Here is an 11,398-nt window from a genome sequence, read left to right as displayed (position 1 = left end):
GGTGCACCGCGGATTGATACAGCCGCACACTGAGGCGACTGTGTATAAAGATTCCGGTCTATTAAAAGGAAGTCCCTTTCCATTTCCCTGCGTCAGAGAGCAGAAGGGACAATATTGGTAGCATTTAATTCAAGATAAGTCAACGGAATAAACAAGGTACGTACACCAGTATTTCGCTTACAGGTGTAAGTCATTACGCTCTTCATAATGTGTGTTTGCGAAGCGGTCACCGACTTAACCTTGGATGTAACCACGATGCGAGCTCATGAGTCACGACGATAACCTTAGCTTCATAACTGTCTCGTGGGCTAACGTTACAGCTAGCATACTAATCTGCACGCCTGTCTGTTTGCATGTTATGTTACATAATGTTTAATCCTCGCACGGTGGAATTTTTTTGTGTCTTCTTGGATAATTTGATGTTGAGCGGCGTGTGTTTGAGATGTAAATGCGGCACTGTGCCGCACTATTAGGCCAGGCTTGGGTTTCAATGAGGCAGGTGTGGTGAAGATGACAACGCTGACTCGTTTTATTTAACGGAGCCGTGATAAGAACACACACACACACTGGGCTACATCACATTTAAAGGACCCTCAGTTTAATCCACATCCATTCACATGAAAACATTTAACGTCAACCAAGTGTGAAGGTATCAATGTGTTGCTCACGTTTGATTTCAGGTGTTAGTCAGTTAGCTTTAACATCGATGATTGTTGCGTAATGCTAACTAATACAACTAACATGGTTGACATGCGTGTAGCTCCTGATTTATACTGTATGCCATCTAAAACAGCGTTGTTCCGGGTATTTCTTGGGTACATGGGGATAAGGCTGCATTAACGTTACAGTAACGTCAGCTTTGTTGTCGCCATCCACTGGATTTTAATGTTATACTAACCGTAATAACGTTTTAATTACATGTAAACGTTAACTGCTGTGTTTCCGTTTGGTATCGTTATTTTTGTCTGTAGCCGTTCACCAGCACGTGTTTGCGGAATCCATTGTCTGTCAGTCGACGCCATGTTGGTTAACGGCCACTTCCACCGCTCACTTTGGCTGCCGGCCAGTTTTACGAAACCGGCTTGTGAACATGATCTCATTTTTTATGCCTAATGAAACTGAAAAAAATTAAAGCTATCAAGTGGAATTAAGCTCGCATTAACAAACGGCCATTTTGTGTTCTGTTGGTCATTATGCCTTGTTAATTATCCCTTTAAAATGTTGTACATCTGCCATTTATGCCATGTTCAACTCGGTTTGCTAAAACATTACATGATGTCCTCTTTGTGCAGATGCCTGAAGAAATGCACCAAGAGGAGGAGGCTGAGACCTTTGCCTTCCAGGCAGAGATCGCTCAGCTGATGTCCCTGATCATCAACACCTTTTATTCCAACAAAGAGATCTTCCTCAGGGAGTTGATCTCCAATGCCTCTGATGTAAGTCAGCTTGAGCTTGGCATCGTTTTCAGATGCTACGCTCACTGTTTACTTTCACATACCTATATTGAAACGTAGTTATACTCATCATAATTATGATTATGCTATGAAGTTATAAGATGACATGCTTTCAAAATGTCAACTTTAGTCTTGATGTATTTTGTTAATGTTTGTTTGAAGGCTTTGGACAAAATTCGCTATGAAAGCTTGACTGACCCCTCCAAGCTGGACAGCGGCAAGGATCTGAAAATTGACATCATCCCCAACCAGTTAGAGCGCACCTTGACCATCATCGACACTGGAATTGGCATGACCAAAGCCGACCTCATCAACAACCTGGGTACCATCGCCAAGTCTGGCACCAAGGCCTTCATGGAGGCCCTGCAGGTACTACAGTGGAACGTAATCTAGATTGCAGCATGTGGGGGGAAAAAGAGGGCAAATGGCACATGACAAACACTTTCTTGTAACTGTAAACTTAGTTGGTCCTAAACTGAAATATAAAGAGCAGTGAGAATGGGAGAGCTGTTCCTTTGTGCTGTGATACCGGTCAGATGTCATGCTCGTATGCGCCTAAATGTTGATTAAACGCATATCTTGCATATTGAAATGGCAGCTGTAGGCATCTTAATTTGGTACATCTTAGTTTTTTCATTAAGCTGTGTGATCAAAATACTGTAAGTCCTGGTTCAAAAGTTAAGACTAATTTGACTGCTATATCCTGAAGTTACCAACTGTGTTGCTTTTTTAGGCTGGAGCTGACATTTCCATGATCGGTCAGTTTGGTGTGGGTTTCTACTCTGCCTACCTTACTGCTGAGAGGGTGGTCGTCATCACTAAACACAATGATGATGAGCAGTACGCCTGGGAGTCCTCTGCCGGAGGTTCCTTCACAGTCAGAGTCGACAACGGTATGTGTCCTAGCACAATTACAGAATCAAAGCAGTTGGGATGGCAGTGTTTTGACTGTGGTAGCTATTGACAACTACTGATTGTGCCAGTTTACATAGGATTGTGATATTGTAGTGCTAAAAAAATCACACCTGGCTTAGATTAACTTCTGGCATTCAGTAATGATGGCAGAAAAAGGGGTTATTTATAGTGTCACTGGATGATGAATAAAAAACCTTTTTGGGACTTGACATCCAGTAGAATGTGTCTTCTTTGGTTAAACTTTCTGTGTGCTCATGGCTGTACAATTGTGTTCACAGGTGAGCCCATTGGCCGTGGAACAAAGATCATCCTGCACCTGAAGGAGGACCAGACAGAGTATATTGAGGAGAAGAGGATCAAGGAAATTGTCAAGAAGCACTCTCAGTTCATTGGCTACCCCATCACCCTGTTTGTAAGTATTGAATTTTTCTTAGTCTTGGCTACTTAAAACTTTTTGCACACCAGTGACATTAAACCTTTTTTATTTTTGATTTGCAGGTGGAGAAGGAGCGCGACAAGGAGATCAGTGACGACGAGGCAGAGGAGGAAAAGGCAGAGAAGGAGGAGAAAGAGGAGGGTGAGGATAAGGAGAAGCCAAAGATCGAGGACGTGGGCTCAGATGGCGAGGAGGACTCAAAAGACAAGGACAAGAAGAAGAAAAAGAAGATCAAGGAGAAGTACATCGACCAAGAGGAGCTGAACAAGACCAAGCCCATCTGGACCAGGAACCCTGACGACATCACAAATGAGGAGTATGGCGAGTTCTACAAGAGTCTGACCAATGACTGGGAGGATCACCTGGCTGTCAAGGTAAATTGCAACACTTAACTAGCTCTTGTATAGTTCATATGTATTTGCCAACACTGGCTTAAAAATAAAGAGAAACTAAAGTGAATTATTAACCTCTTTGCAGCACTTCTCAGTGGAAGGCCAGCTCGAGTTCAGGGCCCTGCTCTTTGTCCCCCGCCGTGCACCTTTTGACCTCTTTGAGAACAAGAAAAAGAAGAATAACATCAAGCTGTACGTCAGGAGAGTCTTTATCATGGACAACTGTGAAGAGCTCATCCCAGAGTACCTGAGTAAGTCGACTTAAATTGCTTTCATCTGCTTCACAAAGCAGTTTTGATAGATGGATGAAATGCTCAGACGGGTTCCAATAAGCCACATTTTGTTAACTTCCAGACTTTGTCCGTGGTGTGGTCGACTCCGAGGACCTGCCCCTCAACATCTCCAGAGAAATGCTGCAGCAGAGCAAGATCCTCAAGGTCATTCGCAAGAACATTGTCAAGAAGTGTCTGGAGCTCTTTGCCGAACTGGCTGAGGACAAGGAGAACTACAAGAAGTTCTACGAAGGGTTCTCCAAGAACATCAAGGTATCTGAAATAAACACGCATCGATTTAAAATATATACGTTACTTTTTTTTTTAATTGAAGTTCCTCTTTAATAACGCACTCCTTATGTCTTCAGTGCATCTCCATGGATTCATAAGGTTAACTTTTATTCTTTAATCTAGCTGTACCCTTTAGCTTTCTGAGGCAGCCTAGTCATGGTCAGACATTTTGAAGACCCTACATAGCTGACTAATAGTTGTAGTATCTGTCTATTTGGTCTATTTGTCAAGCATTTAGATAAGCTAATTCAGTGGTGCATCATTTAGTTAAGAGTACGTAACTGTTCATACTGTGCTTATGTGCAGTAGACTAGTCATTTAGTGCTGTAGTACTGCTACATGATCAGTAATTCATCTGGAAGAGACAGTTTGTATTTGCAAGACAATCACGTGCAACGTGAGTATTGAGTTGCTTCCAAAACATGGCTAACTAACTTGCATTGTGATTAATGCTACTGGTGTATGGGATCGTTCTATATGAGCATGTAATAATTTTGTTGTCGCTCTGTAGCTGGGTATCCACGAGGACTCTCAAAACCGCAAGAAGCTGTCTGAGCTGCTTCGCTACCACAGCTCCCAGTCAGGAGACGAGACAACCTCCCTCACAGAGTACTTGACCCGCATGAAAGAGAACCAGAAGTCCATCTACTACATCACTGGTGAGTTAAAGCTGTTTACATTAACCTGAAGTAGCTTTGAAAAATTTTAGACAATCGTAAATTTTTGCAGTGTATTGCTAAGCCAATGGTATTAAATCTGTCAGGGTAATGCTGATCGTTATTTACTTCTCAAGGTGAAAGCAAGGATCAGGTGGCCAACTCCGCCTTCGTCGAGCGCGTCCGCAAGCGTGGCTTCGAGGTCCTGTACATGACAGAGCCCATCGACGAGTACTGTGTCCAGCAGCTGAAGGAGTTTGATGGCAAGAGCCTGGTCTCTGTCACCAAGGAGGGCCTGGAGCTGCCGGAGGACGAGGAGGAGAAGAAAAAGATGGAGGAGGACAAGGCTAAATTCGAGAGCCTCTGCAAGCTCATGAAAGAGATCCTTGACAAGAAAGTGGAGAAGGTCAGTGATCGTAATGAGCCACGTTGACCTTAATTTCCCTTCACACTGTAGGATTCATGTTGTGTTGAGATTACAACCACAGTTGATGTTTGTTTGGCAACAGGTGCCCTAACTGGTTCTGATTTGTATTCTGGTGAGTTTATACAGCTGCAAAGAGGCGCCTCAAACTCTTTGTGCCTTGAATGAGTTTTTGATTGACAGATGATTGGTTCCGAAGTCACGAACCTCTTTGAAAACTTAACTTCAGAGTGTGATCTAACAAATGCCTGTTTCAGTTGCCTTCATTTGGTTTAACAGAATGTAGAATTGTAAGATGAACTGAAGTTTAACAAAGTTGTCTAAGTATTTTACTGGTCAGACTGTTTGCGTGTGTATAAAATTGATTGTCGTAGACTTAGTTTTCAAGTGTGGTGTTAAGGGTAAGAAGTTGCCTTGGACATGTTGGTGTGTTGAGCATTTATTTCTAACACGACTTTTTAGCATGCTTTTTTATTAACTTCAAATTTTTGTAATGCATCAGCCTGCTGTTGAGACGATACGGATGTCAGGCTTTAGGTCTTAATGTCCTCTGTTCGGCTGTCTCTCCCAGGTGACAGTGTCCAACAGACTGGTTTCCTCACCCTGCTGTATTGTGACGAGCACGTACGGCTGGACGGCCAACATGGAGAGGATCATGAAGGCCCAGGCGCTCAGGGACAACTCCACCATGGGCTACATGATGGCCAAGAAGCACCTGGAGATCAACCCCGACCACCCCATCGTGGAGACTCTCAGGCAGAAGGCAGATGCCGACAAGAACGACAAGGCTGTGAAGGACCTCGTAATCCTGCTGTTCGAAACCGCCCTGCTGTCCTCAGGCTTCTCCCTGGACGACCCACAGACCCACTCCAACCGCATCTACAGAATGATCAAACTTGGACTGGGTAAGGACACGCAGCAGATCAGTGTTGGTAGTTTGTACGTGTCTGTTACAAGTATCGATCTCTAATATAATCTTTGTACCTGCAGGTGTCGATGACGACGATGTCCCCGCAGAGGAGGCCACATCCACATCCGTCCCAGATGAGATTCCTCCCCTAGAAGGCGAGGGTGAAGACGACGCTTCCCGCATGGAAGAGGTCGATTAAACCAACCCTCCCGCCCCAGATTTCTAACACTTTAGCCTCACTTTTCAATTGTTCATCCTTAAAACTGCAGTAACTGCAAAACAAATAGTCATTCATGTTGTGTGGTGGACCAGTGTTGCTCTTGCGGCCAGAGCATTACTCTGCAAGACCTTTTAAAGAAAAGCAGTTTTGGTTTTCGCTGTTCAAGTTCATGGTGACAACACATATGTTTTAACGAGTACCCTGTTGCACTGAGTTTTAAATGTTGGAGTGGAAAAAATGTGTGAACATGGGAATGGTACATTCCATTATCGGATCAGGTCTGGTGGAGGGTGTGGGGAGGGTCTGCTCATGTGCAACACTGCACGCTGCATGGAGAGAGGACTGTATGATTCCTTTGCCTGAGTCCAGGCTTGTCTGTATTCCAAGTCTTGTTTTGCAAAAAATTAAAGATGTAATACCTTATGTTCTGTCGTGGTTCTTTTTATGCCCTCAACAAAAGGGAGAAAACAGATTTATACCATTTTAATCTGCATCATCTTAATATAAATTTTGAAAAGGGGGCATCAGCATGTGAGTGTAAAAATACTTTGGGCAGTTACTCCAGGTGACCACTAGGTGGAGACATGCTCCATAAATTACAAGTAACAGTTTTAGGGGCAGTCTTTACAGAAATTTCCCATACATCTACAGATTACTTTACAATACATACCCTGTGGAGCTAGTGTGAAATTTGGACACAGCAATAGTGTAGAACTAAAAATGTAATGGCCTGTCCCTTGACATTTTAACACCTCCCTTACTGTACATGCTTAAATTTGCTAAGTGTTCAGTTTGTTCACAAGATGATTGTAAATGCAATCTCACAATGCCAAACTGTCACTTTTCAGAGCCCAAAATCCTAAATCTGCCTCAACAGCTCCTTGAAATAACCTAATACTTGGTCATTACTGCTGTGGAGGTATGGTGCTGATTACAGCTGCACTGACAGACAGCTACCTTGATGATAGAATTGTCTTTTTTTTGTCATAGCCAAATGAGCTTCTTTCTCATGCTTCTTAAACATGAGAATTTGATGCTCTTTTTTTGTCATACACACAAGGACAGATCATGAGATGGACCCCTGGGTACAGGTATGCAAAAGGCCCCAAAACCTCATCTACACAGGGGCAAGTTAGACATGGTGGCTTTGGCTCTTTTGGCATCTCTGTAGTTGTGTTTGTCATTTCTTTTTCTTTTTTTTTTTTTTGGTCGTTTCTTATGTCTTTTCTTTTTTTTAAATCAGTACCTCTGAGGTCATTTTGTGGGTTTTTTTTGGTCGTTTTGTATCACAGGTAATTTTGTGTCTCTTTGAGGTCATTTTGTGTCTCCTTAAGGCCATGCTGTCTTTTTCATGACCATTTTGTGTCTCTGAGGTTATTTTATCCTTGTATGTGGTCATTTTGTGGCTTCTTGAGGTCACTGTGCATCTCTGAGGCCGTTTGTGTCTTCTTGAGGTTATTTTGTCCTTTTCTGTGGTCATTTTGTGTCTCCTTAGGGCCACTGTGTCTTTTTCATGACCATTTTGTGTCTCTAATGAGGTTATTATGTCCTTTTTTTGTGGTCGTTTTATGTCTTCTTGAGGTCACAATGTGCATCTCTGAGGCCATTTTGTGTCTCTCTGAGGTAATTTTGTCCTTTTCTGTGATCGTTTTATGTCTCCTTGAGGTCACAATGTGCATCTCTGAGGCCATTTTGTGTCTCTTTGAGGTCATTTTGTCTTTTAAGGCCATTTTGTGTCTCCTTGAGGTCATTTTTTCTTTTTTTGATCATGTCTTATGTCTGAGTTTATTTTGTGTTTTTATGGTCATTTGGTATCACTGAGGTAATTTTGTGTCTCCTTGAAGTCATTTTGTCCTTTTCTGTGGTGTTTTGTGTCTCCTTAGGGCCATTCTGTCTTTTTCATGACCACTTTGTGTCTCATTGCAGTTCCTTTGAAACTCTCTGTGGTCCTTTTCAGTCTCTTCTGTTTATTTGGGTAATATTTTGCAGTTGAAGGTAGGGGAGGCCCCGCCACTTTGGGCCTCTGGGCCTGTACTCAGTAGGCTCATTCAGTAAACCATCCATGGTCATACACGATGATTAACTGAATAGCTTTGGATTTTTCAACTGCTGGTCGGATAAAACATACCATTTGAGGACATCACCTTGGGCTCTGGGAAATTACACAGGGCATGTTTCACTATTTTCTGACATTTTATTGACAAAACGTTTCATCAAGAAAATAAACATAATGAAAATAATCATAAGTTGCAGCTCTGGTGCAGATAGTAAATACTGTTGTAACTCATCACTCTGGGCTATTCTATAATAAGCCTGACAGATGACTAACACTGACTTAACTTACCTTCGAATTTTGCTAGAAACCTTCTCTTGGCCAAACAGAGCAGTTACTCACCTGCACCGTGTATCCCCACCCGCGTGACAGGCAGTTTAACCTGATATGACATGAAATTGCTTAATATGTGACATCAGCAAAATGGCATCATGCAAACTGTGTCACACCAATGTCACACAGTTCCTTCAAACATGTTATTAGTCATTCTAACTTCCACAAAATGCAGAACAAATAAGTGTTTGCAGAAATAACAGCTATAAGCTCAAATTTGTGAATGAACGTGGCATCACAGAAGCACGAGGACAGCCATAAACTGAAGACGTGAGTTTCTTCAAAGCGTGAGGCATCATCAGCTGAACTCTTTGGGGGAAATGTGTAGTATGTAGTTTTCCTGGAAGTCATGTGTTTCGTACTGCTTTGAGGGGGTGGCCGCAGCCTTTCTGCTTTCATCATTAAAAACAGTGGAGTGTAGGTGTCTGTCCCTCCTGAACACACAACTCATTCTCTCTCCAGTCAAAGTGAGAGCAGGAAACTTCAGCTGTGTCATTCAGAAACATGCCGAAAACTATGTTTTTGTGACACCTCTGATGCCTTCTTAACTTGACCACCCTTTGCTGCGTCTACAAATAATTTGCAAAACAAATTATATCCATTTATGACTACTCACTACATTATGGATATGAATGTAAAAATAACATGTTGCTTTGTTTAGTAAAGACGTTTTCCACTCGTTTACACTAAGTCTTGACTGCGGAAACCACAAATGACAGGAATGTACTTGGAGATAAAAAACGACATTTTGACAAGTGCTCAGAAAAAGGCAAAACTTTTAACATCCACATTTCCATAACAATCAGACAGATGTCATCTCCTGATTAAAGGTCCAGTGTGTAGGATTTAGGGGGCCGGTATGACAAAGATACAATATACAATATAACATTTAGTATATCGTTGTGTTTTCGTTACCTCGGTGGCTTAGTGGTAGAGCAGGTGCCCCATGTACAAGGCTGTTGCCGCACCGGCCCGGGTTCGACTCCAGCCTGTGGCCCTTTGCTGCATGTCACTCCCTCTCTCTCTCTCCCCCTTTCACACTTGTCTGTCCTGTCCATTAAAGGCTAAAAATGCCCCAAAAAATATCTTTAAAAAAAAAAAGAATGAGCCGTTTAATAAAAGGTCGCTCCTTGTCCGCAGAGATCGCTATGTTACACTGTCATGTTTCTACAGTAGACCAGAACAGACAAACCGATCACTGCCTCTAGATGGGGCCATTTCCCGATTTCACGTCAGCCACCGTAGCTAGCAGCCCCTCAGCGACAAATGGCGTCAGAAAAACATTGATTTTAAAGTGAAACGGCTTTATTCAGTGTTTGTACCGGTTTAAATCACCAAGTCCTAAACAGTCATGTGTTCTTCTTTTGCCCCAGACTACATAAATTCTCAACTGACTTTTTTTAATGGTTTTAATAAAGGTTTTAGGAGTTCATATAAATATGGTTCCTTTTATTGGTATGTTCAGGGTATCATCTGAACAAATCCAAATTACTCACAGTCAGAAATTTTAGCCTGTACTTCCCTTTTTGCGAGATGTCGCATTTTATTCCTGTAGAAATCTCCTCTAACCTCTATCTATATTGCTGTCGCTTAAGGATGTTATTTAAGTTTAACAGTGAAAGGCTCCAATGCTACGTTCACTCAGAAATGGAATTATTTTATAAACTACTTTTAATTCCTATTATTTTTTAAATTTATTTTATTTTAATTTTATATGGTTATTTTTATTAATCAGTTTGTTTTGAATTTATTTATTTATTTTTTAAATTCTATTATTCTATCTATCTACTTTTCCTTCTTTCTCTTTAACGAAGCTAACTTTGGGTTCTACTTACAACCGGACTATAAACATATTTCATTGTACTGTCTTTTTTTGAAAAGTACTTAATAGTATTCGTGTAATTTATGGCTTTTTTTTCAATGCAGAGACAATTTGGTTTTTTTTATTATTCCTGGTCTGTTTATTAAAAAAAAAGGGAATGGCACTTGTAATTCTCCATTGCTGTTATCCATTTATTCCTTATAAAAAGATTTTTAGTGTGTTCAAGAAACAATTAGTCACGTGAAACTGCTTTATTCATTATTTGTTACCAGTTTCTGTTTGTTTTAGAGACGAGACCTCTGGGGATAATTTGGCTCCCAGTAAAAACCTAATCCTAACCGGGAGTTCACTCTTGGCAAGGAAGAGAAATTTCATCTGGCTGCAATCTGCAATCCTCACCACTAGGTATCACTAAATCTAGGCAATGCTCCTTTCACCTAAACAAACACACACAAAACTTAACTCCACATATTAACTTGGAACATTAACAAGACTATGCCTTTTAGGAATGATGCACTAATACAGTCTTGATAGCTGAGTAGCAGGATGCTGATGTCTGGAGGTGAAAGGTCACACAATGAAAGTGTCTGAATATTGACAATCCCTCTGAGACTGGATTTAAGTGTAACAGACTTTTTTTTCTCATCTTTTGACTCATGAAAATATAACAAATGTTACTTGCAGCAAATTGTGGAGAAGGTGGATGTTTTCAGGAATGCTAAAAAAACATTAAAGGCAAATAAAACACAGGAAATATCCTGGTTGGTGACTTTAAAGAGCTGCCTGGGCGAGCTGTAAGGTCTCTGTCTGGTTCAGCTGGTGGAAATTTCCTGATTGAGTTCATAAAGAGTCAGCGCAGGTTTCCCTCATAAAGTTGAAAGATAAATCTGGTCTAACTTGCCCTTGTTTCGAAATACAAGACTTCCTGTGGAAACATTTGACTCTCGTGTGTAAATCTGCTCTCAACCCACGAATGCTGAGTGTATTCATTGGAGGAGGGGGTTCCTGGTGTTTCAGTGGGCCGGTGTGTAACATTTGCTTGTGCTGTCGCAGTTCTTGTGACCTTTGTATCCTCTCATCTCTCTGTATCGTGCGTCTCTGCGCAGTGATGCCAAGAAATGAGCTTTAAGTGTGTTTACTGGAAGACCACATGTCCTACTTACAAAAGAGTCACGATTCAGTCACACCGCATCTCCGAGTCTCTGCATATTTGATTTATT

The 11,398-nt window shown here is 41.6% G+C and overlaps 1 protein-coding gene across 2 annotated transcripts; it reads left to right on the top strand.

Annotated features, from left to right (window-relative positions):
• Positions 1–6,393, top strand: hsp90ab1 (heat shock protein 90, alpha (cytosolic), class B member 1). 2 transcript variants are annotated; one of them, XM_049590777.1, is made up of 12 exons: positions 1–156; positions 1,293–1,436; positions 1,617–1,823; positions 2,188–2,347; positions 2,648–2,781; positions 2,868–3,179; positions 3,283–3,448; positions 3,552–3,742; positions 4,272–4,419; positions 4,554–4,822; positions 5,412–5,745; positions 5,831–6,393. In XM_049590777.1, exons 2-12 carry the CDS (start codon positions 1,293–1,295, stop codon positions 5,947–5,949), a joined length of 2,184 nt encoding a protein of 727 aa, XP_049446734.1. In that variant the 5' UTR covers positions 1–156; the 3' UTR covers positions 5,950–6,393. The 2 variants fall into 2 exon arrangements, with proteins under 2 accessions (XP_049446734.1, XP_049446735.1); XM_049590778.1 differs by lacking the exon at positions 5,831–6,393 and adding an exon at positions 4,926–4,955 and having other exon boundaries at positions 5,412–5,558.
• Positions 6,394–11,398: the final 5,005 nt, after the last annotated feature.

The sequence above is a fragment of the Epinephelus fuscoguttatus genome, linkage group LG11, assembly GCF_011397635.1.
Source record: "Epinephelus fuscoguttatus linkage group LG11, E.fuscoguttatus.final_Chr_v1".
Classification (NCBI taxonomy): Eukaryota; Metazoa; Chordata; class Actinopteri; order Perciformes; family Serranidae; genus Epinephelus; species Epinephelus fuscoguttatus.
Note: the sequence above shows the minus strand (reverse complement) of the source record. Positions and strands in the feature narration are given on the sequence as shown.